This window comes from Phoxinus phoxinus (assembly GCF_949152265.1).
Source record: "Phoxinus phoxinus genome assembly, chromosome: 24".
NCBI classification, from domain to species: Eukaryota; Metazoa; Chordata; class Actinopteri; order Cypriniformes; family Leuciscidae; genus Phoxinus; species Phoxinus phoxinus.
Window position 1 is genome coordinate 15,385,653 of NC_136899.1, and position 10,187 is coordinate 15,395,839.

At 39.3% G+C, this 10,187-nt stretch overlaps 1 protein-coding gene across 1 annotated transcript; it reads left to right on the forward strand.

The window, feature by feature from the left end:
• Positions 1 to 258: 258 nt before the first annotated feature.
• On the forward strand, positions 259 to 10,122 carry cdv3 (carnitine deficiency-associated gene expressed in ventricle 3). Its single transcript, XM_079602127.1, has 5 exons — positions 259 to 709; positions 6,414 to 6,490; positions 6,630 to 6,757; positions 6,860 to 7,025; positions 8,873 to 10,122. Exons 1-5 carry the CDS (start codon positions 515 to 517, stop codon positions 8,997 to 8,999), a joined length of 693 nt encoding a protein of 230 aa, XP_079458253.1. The 5' UTR covers positions 259 to 514; the 3' UTR covers positions 9,000 to 10,122.
• The last annotated feature ends 65 nt before the right edge of the window (positions 10,123 to 10,187 follow it).

Sequence of the window (10,187 nt, forward strand, 5' to 3'; positions counted from 1 at the left end):
AGTAATATTGAGAAAAGTTGAGTAATTTCTGCTTGTGTGCCTCTTTTATGCAATCGTGTTTTGTTTTTTATTCAGTATAAAACGGCACTACATGTACATGTATCAGTAGAAATGTTTTCTTTAATTTGTTAACTAAATTACTCAACAAGTCTTGTATAACTACTAAAACAAAATAGTTGCACAATCTCGCAAAATCACTTCACCCTGCGATATGATTGGTCTAAAAACTAACATAGTGCTCAGCGATTGGATAGCAGAACTGTCAAACACAAATCTGCTTTCCCATCCGGGTCAGATCGGAAGCAACCCTATCCGGTGCATTGGGCGAGTGTGTGTCACACTTTCAGCTGGTGAGTGCTAGGTTGCTCTCAGCACACCGTTAACCTGCGGATTCACCTGAAACACGGATTATCGGGCAGACACACACGCAAAGGCTCGTTTGCTGTCGTTTCAGACGCTGATCTGATTATTTCTAAGCTTTTTTAGTGTCAAGTGAAGGAAATTTGGGGATAAGATGGCGGATGTGGCTCCGGCCGGCGTGGAGAAGAGTCTGGACGACTTCTTCGCCAAGCGCGACAAGAAGAAAAAGAAGGAGAAGGTCAAGGGAAAGGAGCAGGCGACCGGAGGAACCGTAATGGTGTTGAAAAAGACGAAAAGGGAGAAGGAGAAGTCGACGAAGAGTGAGAACCAGGACGCGCAGATGGAGAAGGTAATGCAGAGTCAAAAAACACACCGGCTGCGTCACAAACCCGCGAGCCGCCTTGCCTAGGCTAGCGAACATCCAAAACGCGCTTGAAACGTTGAGCAATGTGGGCTGAGCACGCAGTTCACTCGGCTTTGTGACAGCTGAATCACACTAACAAAGGGCTATTATGTTTAATTTGTCTATAAGGGAAAGTTAATGTGATGTTGTGTTCTAGCCATCATGTGTTTGTGATTCTGAAAGCTATTAGGCTTTTTACATCTACAATGAACTTTAAAATCAATTTCGGGCATGATTTACTTACCCTGCTCGACTTTTCCTCTTAAAAAATAAAATAACAAAATTAGGTTTTTAACAGAACAGTAAAATAGTGACAGTATCAGTCATTTACTTCAGTTTCAAAAAATGTTCTTACAATTAAAGGCAATAGAACAGTACTAACTAGTCACTAACATTTCAAATGGGAATGGAGCAACACGAGGGTGTGTGAATGGCGACAGAATTGTCATTTTTGGGCGAACCATGCCTTTAATTTCTCCCTTAAGTAGAAGTCGTGTCTGAAGTGACGTATGTTGGGTGATGTGACATCATACTGTTCCTTGGGGAATCAATCCTGTAAGTCTTGCAGGGGTCTTATAACTGATCCTGTAACTGTCCTCCAACGCCACCATATGCTCGTTGCTCATGTCGTTACAGAATAGCTAACGGTATGCTAATGAGTATGCAATGACATCACATCGCATTAATTAAATCCTGCACTTTTCATATTGTGATGCACATCGAGAAATATTGTAAGTCAGTTGTGTTGCTTTCCAATTTGCCCTCTGTGCCCGAAAAATACATTCTCTTTTAGGAAGAAAACGTATATAGCCTAGTTTTGAATGTGTAACAGATATCGAGATAATATCTGCCATAATGCACGTCATAATTGTGTCTATGAAGTCGTAGTGAAATGGAAATTCACTCTATCTATTTTCTAAATGCATGTTATATATCTTATGTGATCAATCAGTGTATGCATGGTTAATTTTTTAGATAATCAAAGCTGGACCTTTCTTTGAAAATGTCAAGACTGGTCTCATATGCAGATCTTAACCAATTGTTTCGTCTGTTTGAAGTCACCATGAAAATAAAAATAGATTTTTTTTTTTTATTGCTGTATTTATTATTAGTGATTTATCCGTGCACATAGATTATGTGTAATAATACATTACACATAGTGGGAGATATGACTGAAATCTTATATCACGATAGTAATTTTATTTCGCGGTAGAGATATACGGTATATCCCGATATTGTTATTTTTGCTTTAAATAAGGGTTTTATGATAATAAAATTTGAAACCGTTGAAATTTCATAATAATTGTTACCATTTTCAATATTGCAAAAAACTAATACTAGCTAAGAAAAAAATTACTGAAGACAAACCGTGATAAAGAACAGAAACTAATTACAAGCAAATAGGAAAACAAACTACAATCAAAGACAAATACAATTGACCTACCTCAAAATAAAAAATACATGATTTGTTTAACTCCTTATCAAGCACCGGCCCGCGGGCGGGCCGAAGGGGCGTGGCTAAACTTTTATTACTTTTTATCGGCTTTGTTTTATAACAAATATTCAATCAACTATCATAAACTATGCATCATTTGAAAGCTAAAACACTCAAGAATCATGTTCTGAGCTTGCTTTTGCAATCAATACACCAGAGAGGAAAGGGTTAAATTAAATGCTGACTGACTGACCTTGTAAACATGAACACAATGAACGGCAATACTTATCTTTGATCGCGTATGGTTCAGATCAGTTCGGACGAATCCAAGAAACACCAGCATACATTTCAATGTAAGGGTCTACTCTTCAAAATGCATCCCACTGTTTAATCCAAAACAACAACAAAATAGGGAAAAAAACTAAATATCCTCCTTTGTTTACATGAGCGTTTTGAGTTAGAGTAATCCATCATGTTCATTTTCAATGAAATATCGATTCCAACGTTCAAAAGCCATATCTCCCCCGTAGTTTGGAATCTTCCGGGTAAATTGAGCCCTCCCTCGTGTCTATCCTTCAATCACAGGCTTTGTTATTGACTAAAACAAAAAGGGAGCATTTTACCGGATGCGCGAACTGTCAATCGCGCTCCTCGGTTTTCAACTGGATAAAAGCCTGGATAAAGCCAGCCAATGTCTAGTCAGCAAAGTTTTGATTGATGGGAGTATTGACCAACCAACATCGATGCAGTGATTGACGAATCTGCTTGCATGAAACGTGTAATACAAGAACAAAGCGCAAACTTTTCATTCACACGTGCGCTTTCGCCATTCCACACGCAAGAGCGCACACACATAGTGCGCCGACACATACACACACATAGCGTTGTTTTACAATGTTTTGCCCACGGAGTTCGAATAAACCATAGACAGTATATAAACACACGGATTTAATCCAAAGCTTATATCTGAACATCTCTACCATTGATCGTCGACTACAGAATACTTTGGTGGTGTTTTGAAGAAGGTGGAGAGGAGAAGCGACGAAGAGCAGCAGAAAGTAATAGGATATCCATTATAATAATCCGTTTACTGTAATTTATTTGAGTAAAAAACACTGTTCTAATTACAAATGTTCTAAAACTATTTTTTATATATATATATATTATACATTAGTTGGAAAACGGTCACTTCTGGAATGTCTAGGCTATACATTTAATGATAGACGTTTTATTTCACTGTTTTTGCTATTAGAATTGATCAAAATAAAGGGTATTTTGTTAAAATGTTAAAATGTTTTGCTGAAATAGTTTTTTATTGTGTGGTTTGATGGGCAAAACAGTCTTGAATTGATATACATGCATGTAGTATGTACTGTTTACTCTTATGTCATTTGGTTATCAGGTGTCTATTGGAGTCTCCAAATAGGTTTTTGGAAAGGACGCCTATACTTTTCATCAATAAAAGCTTACAGAAACTACATTTTTGGGAGTATCAATCTCAAATTTGACTCAAAACATGTCCAGACATTCAATTTTATCTTTATGGTGTTTTCAGGCCTTTGACATAAAAGTCTGATCAATTTTTCCCTAAGTTAAGTTCATTCAAAGAAATCGTAAGTCACTTTCATGTCAATTTACCTTGTTTTACTCTTTTCCTATTCAACTTTGAGTTAAAATTGACTCTTGGGTAACAAAGTTTCAATTGTCTAGTTTAAAAAAAGACAAGAATTATGAATGTGGACCATAGGGTTTAAGAGCTACAGACATTTGTATTTGGGTATGCCGTTTTCAGAAAATTCTCAAAAATAGGGGCGCTTGATAAGGGGTTAAAGTAATCAAATGTATAAAAAAACACTGCGTAGTCTTCACTGTGTAAAATAAATATACACTTATTTTTAAGTTACAAAAGTGATTCAGTGAAGAGTTCTTTTTTTGTTGTTGTTGGATTAACATTAATAACGACAGCAGGTAAATTTGGATGCTGTCACTTTAAGACCGACTGCATGCATCCAATATTCTAGAGCGCTTTCTTTCTCAACTGTTTGTTCATTAGGAAAAAGGTTAAATGACTGTGTTCTTGTGAAGAGATGGTCACTTTGACACAAGTATGTGTATTTAACAGTTCGAGCCCAATTAGTCCGCAAAAAGCCCTCTGTTCAGTTCTTCTCATGCGCTTTATGAGCTTTCATGTGCCGGCATCTTTCAGACAGCGCTGAGAAAATCTTTGACAGCACACGCACATACCGAAATGAGTTGTACTTCGCTGCTTACTGCGCTTCAACTGTTAAAAATCACTTTTTTTTAAACACAGCAATTCAAAACGCAGGCAAACGATAAGCTTTTGTGACACCGTAAAACGTTACGTGAGCTTAACCACGAGAGACGAAAGTCCAAAATCTCTACCGGTTAACACATTTCTCCCGGATAATCGCAGCAATTGCAAATGATCCAACTTTCCATCAATTCCTTTCCTGATGGACAAAGCCCCACCCTTCTTTTGTTTTATTGTTAATGCCATTTCACTTAGATAAACATCAGAGAAGAAAGCACTATAGCAACTACCGTCAACTTTAAACCCATCCCTGCAAGGTTTCCCACTTCTCAAAATCCACTTGACAACAGATAGAGAGAAACCAAGACCACGCCCTTTTTCATTGTGACGTTAAGACCATGTTCCCACATAGACACCCAGCATCCTGTCACTGTAAACTGGCTGGACAATCATCTTGTCACTGATAACGTCTTCATATACATAACATATACACATTTTAGTTTGTTTAATTGATGCTACTCAAAAATTAATGTTAATCTGGGTCTTTTTTTTTGTTAATGGCCAAGTTTACGTGTCTTTTTGAAAGTTCACAATGTTGTTGCTGATATCAGACATAATTGCTTCTCACAACTTTATCCAGCATTTCAAACTGTTTTAGTCCCCCTGTTTTAAGCCTTGTTCACCTCAGAGTTGGAAAAAGTCTCAAAGTGGGAGTGTAGTAGAGGGTGGAAAGAGGGGAGAAAACAACCAATAAAACACAGACCTGCAACACACTCATTATACAGACACATGAATATTTAAATATGACCTCAGAGAGAGAGAAAAAAATCTAACCCTAATATATAACAAGCTGCCAAAAACCAGGGAGAAACGCAGAAGATGGAGCAGTAGAGTATATGAAATATGTCCATAACTTGGTCCGTAAATGAACAGAATGATCCGCATTGCGAGACAGAAACCTCTCTCATGCGCGCGCCAATGTTTTTTGTTTTTTATTCTCCGCTATAATGCGATTTCATGCGTAATCCAGCCCAGTGATTGGATTGGACAAGCTCTTTCTCATGAATAAATGCAGTTTAGCTCAAGGCCTGCAGGCCAGTCACACACTCCGAAGGGGCGCTTATACCTCATTTTCCCTGACGTTGCCTCGACTTTGCTTTGTCAACCCGGAAGAACGAAATTGATCGGGAAAACGCAAAAATAAACCATTTCCACTTATTAACTTTTATGAGTGCTTTTAGTGTTTTCAATGATGTGCAACCTGTAGATATCTGTTCACATCTAAAAAATAAAAAAGTCCATGGCGACTTCTGTTTTGGGGTTTCATGACCCTTTAAGGTGTCCCTAAATGTTCAGCTTGTGCTCCTAAATTTTCAGTAAGGGGCTACAGTGCTACAGATCTTCCAGTGTGTATGTTGAGAATATATTTGATTTACAATTAAAGGGGACTTTTACACAACAATGATGTACTTTGCATTTTTCACGTTCAGACGACAACATTGTCAAAACTATCTCCTTTCACACGGATCCCCAAAAAACTACTAAAAACACTGTATTCTGCTGCCAGCCCAGTAGCTGGCGATGTTGCTTTGTAAAGAAACACTATGCGCATATAGACTGAACACGTAATACACTTGTGCATGAAGTTACAGTTTTTACAAATTCATGATGATAGCGATATTGTTTTCATAAACCTGCACTTTGAAACTTGTTTCTGGCCCACCAAATGCCATTGTTGTGTAAATAAACGGGCAAAATGCATACGTTTTTTTGTTGAAAACGGTGTTGTGTAAACGGCCCCAAGTCGAAAGTGAGATGCTCTCAGCTTCCCTCCTGTCTCCCAAAAATGTATTATTGTGCTGGTAACCACAAACGTAGTTACATAGACTTCAATAAAGTAGTTTTACAACTTAAGAGTCACCGCTCTTTCTCTATCTCCCCAGGAGGACGAGGAATGGAAGGAATTCGAGCAGAAGGAGGTGGACTACACTGGACTCAGACTCCAGGCCCTGCAGATGAGGTGTGAAGAGAAAACTGTTGACATGCTCCTGTCCTGATCATAATTATTATGCTGTTCTTATTGAATGGTTGTGTCAATGGTTTTATTATTGGAGTTGAGGTTGTTGTATTACACATTTTTATGTTTGTCTGTCTGACAGTGATGAGAAGGAGGAGGAAGAGTATGAGAAGGAGGAAGTGGGCGAGGATGGTGAGATCATCCTGGTCAGTGGTGATAAAATCTCTGGACCCTGGAATAAATCCGGCGCCCCCCCTTCAGCTGCTCCGGGTGAGTCGGCAGCATTAGTATAAATAGCTAACTAGTATAAATAGCTAACTAATAGAAGTATTAGATGAGATCAGTTCTTAATAATCTGTCTTTTTCTGTTAGTCGAGGAAGTTGAGGTTCCTGAGCCCAAGGCACCTGGCGTGTATCGTCCCCCAGGGGCCCGGTTAACCTCTACTAAAAGAGGCCCAACTCAAGGGCCTCCAGAGATCTTCAACGACGCCCAGTTCCCCTCTCTCCTCTCCACCGCCAGACACGTGGAGACTCGCAAGTAAGCAGTCACCGAGCTCCTCTAGAAAGCCTGTGTTCTGATTGTTGCTTAATCAGTATCTTTGACTTCCTTCCTCGTTTTTTTCCCTCTGGTTTTAAAGACCTGAGGCCTGATGTATAAACGTGGTGTACGCCTTAAATATGCCACTCTCATTAATGGAGTTAAAGGGATAGTTCACTTTGAAATTACATTTTGGTATGTTTTAGCTTACCTGAAGTGCATCCAAGATGTAGGTGTCTTTGTCTCCGCAGTAGTTTCAATTTTGATATTTTAAGGTCAAACCGTTCTTGTCTGTCAGTCATTTAATGCAGGTATATAGGTACAGTCTCCAAAAGCATGCAGAGTAAAGTCCAAATTAAAAAATTCCCCATCGTAAGTGCACATTGATGGCCTAAGACACGAAACAAGCGGTTTGTGTGATAAAACGAACAGTATTTATATCGTTTATCTCTTTTACACAACCACGTCTAAGTGATCTGTTTACTTAGTCTGCGCAAGCGGCGGAATGCTCCGGAAGTGGTCTCCCGGATGAGTTCGCGCAAGCTTACGTAAATGTATTTTTTTACATCGGTTTAAACATCCCGGATAAGCGCAAACTTGTACCATTTATATTAGCCGTCCTACCTACAATCTCTGTTCTGTGCATAGGTTCTGGTGTAAACAATGAGTGACGTATACGCGCGAGGAGACCAAATCCGGAGCATTACGGCGCTTGCGCAGACTAAGTAAACAGATCAGATGGACGTGGTTGTGTAAAAGAGATAAAAACGATATAAATACTGTTCGTTTTATCACACAAACCGCTTGTTTCGTGTCTTAGGCCATCAATGTACACTTACAAAACAAGAATGGTTTGGCCGGTTTAAATAAGTCCGATGACACAATACTGTACGTCCTGTGCTGCACTCGGATGTGCTGTTGGTGTCCTGCACAGACAAACAGAAACTTAATAACTATTTTTTTGGTCTTCCCAATACTATGGAAAATACCATTGTATTTGAAGAAAACTGTTAGATATGCACGTTTTATTTTAAAAAAATGTTTTGTCAGTAACGTGCTGAATCCTATCTAGGCCTATCTGTATCCATTAAACATATATAAACATCCTAAAATGTGTTTACCTTATAGGCAACATTTTAATAATTTTATATGCTTAAAGGAACAAGCCACCGTCCCCTACATTTAGATAGGTGGGCAACGCATTTTTGTCTTAGTCTGGCAGCACCGCCGCTAGCTTAGCATAATGAATGGAATCCTTTGTTGCCAGATGGCATGTCGTGAGTAAAAGTGATTTACTATTTTACTATTTGTGGCCTGCGTATTCACAACGAGTACAAATAGCAATGGTGATTTCCTAGGCAGATATTGAATTGGGGTGAAGCACAAGTAAGCACTGCTACTTGGGCGCAGAGATATCACACGTGGTGATTGGTTCAGGTGTTGCGTGATATTTCTGCGCCCAAGTAGCAGTGCTTACCTGTGCTTCACCATTAGTCACATTCTGTTCACTAAGTAACTTGCATACTATAATTGCAACTACATGCCAACTTACTCTAACCCTACCAGTCTACTAAGATTCTACTTGCACTCTGATAGGCTGATTTTCACCTCCCCCTCCCCTCGACTATTACTGTTTTTATTGAAGAACATGGATCTTGAAAATCTCAAAAATAATTTTGGTTATTAAATGCAGTCTTTGATCATAAACGTTTGAAAGCAGCTTTGCTTTTTTATAATTGCGGCATAAATATTGGATTGTGTTGGACAGTTGATTCATGGTAAATTAAAAAACTGAACCTAACTGATAATGCATAATGATGCTGAGAGAAACTGTTTTCTTGTTGTAGGGACAGAGAGATGGAGAAGACTTTTGAGGTGGTCAAGCACAAGAGCCGGGTCAGAGAAGGGGAAGGCCAGGGGTCCATGCAGCAGTTACAGTTAGATAATCAGTACGCCATCCTGGGGGACAAATAAAAGCCATCTCCCCCTCCCCCCCAAGCCTACCGCCAGTGGTACAGTAAGACTCGCAGGGGGAACATGACCTGCAGCTGTCTGATGCAGTCCTGACTGAGCTGGAGACGCCTGTGCCCTTACACACACACACGCGCACACACACACACGCACACACACGCAAGCAACATCCACAAATGAACGCATTGACACATTTAGCCATTGAAATCCTCTCAAACACACACAGGGCTGATAAAGGCCCTCCCTTATCAACTGTATTCAGACGGGCTGCAGCTACAGGAACTGACTGAAATTTCAAATTCTGCTTTATATGACACCAAGTTCACCAAGACGTATGATACTGCATCAAACGAACAAGGCACCAAATGTTTATTTCGGTGGATTTCTTCATGGGGTTGGTTGGCCGGCAGAGCCACTGGACATCGGCCAACCCTGAGAAAAGCCACTTTGAGGATGGAGTTCAAGACATTGTGTGAGAATTTAACAAACAAAAAAAACACAAAAAAAATGCTGAGGGTTTTTTTTTTTTCGTCGTCTTTGCTACATCAGTATAGCTCCTGAACCATTTGAATTTTTTTTTTCTTGCATTGTGATGACAAAGCTGGGAGTTTTCGGTTTGGGCACTAGAGAGGGGAGACTACCTCAGTTGCATATCTGTGGTTACCATGTCGACCAGGTCCTGGGCTCTGATTGGCTGCAGGAATTAACAGCAGTCCAGCCAAAGAGGAGCAACGTTTCAACCTTAAACTTGAAAATGATATTTTCCCCTCCCCTTGTCAGGTCTTCAAATTAATTTTTTAAAGTGGCCTTAATGTTGAAAAAAATTAAAATACAAAAGTGTTGGGGGAGATATATACATATAAATCTATTTAGAGAATGCGTTCTGGAAGGCACTTCCTTGTCGTGTTGCAGGTAAAGCCTGTTTGATTTGAATCTTACCACTCTGAGGAGAAAAAAAAAAATCCACCGTAACCCTCTGAGAATGTAGTTCTGCGCTAGTTTGTCGACATATTGCGAATAATGGATGTTCTCTAACAATGTCCCTTTAACCTTTTCATCCATGTTCCTCTCCTCATTTTATTTGATTCCATGATGATTGACAAAACATTATTAAAGTTTAACCTTTCTAATCTCACATCATGTTTCTGGTTTGATGTGTATTTTTGTGACTTTTCTTGCTGTGGCCTGTAG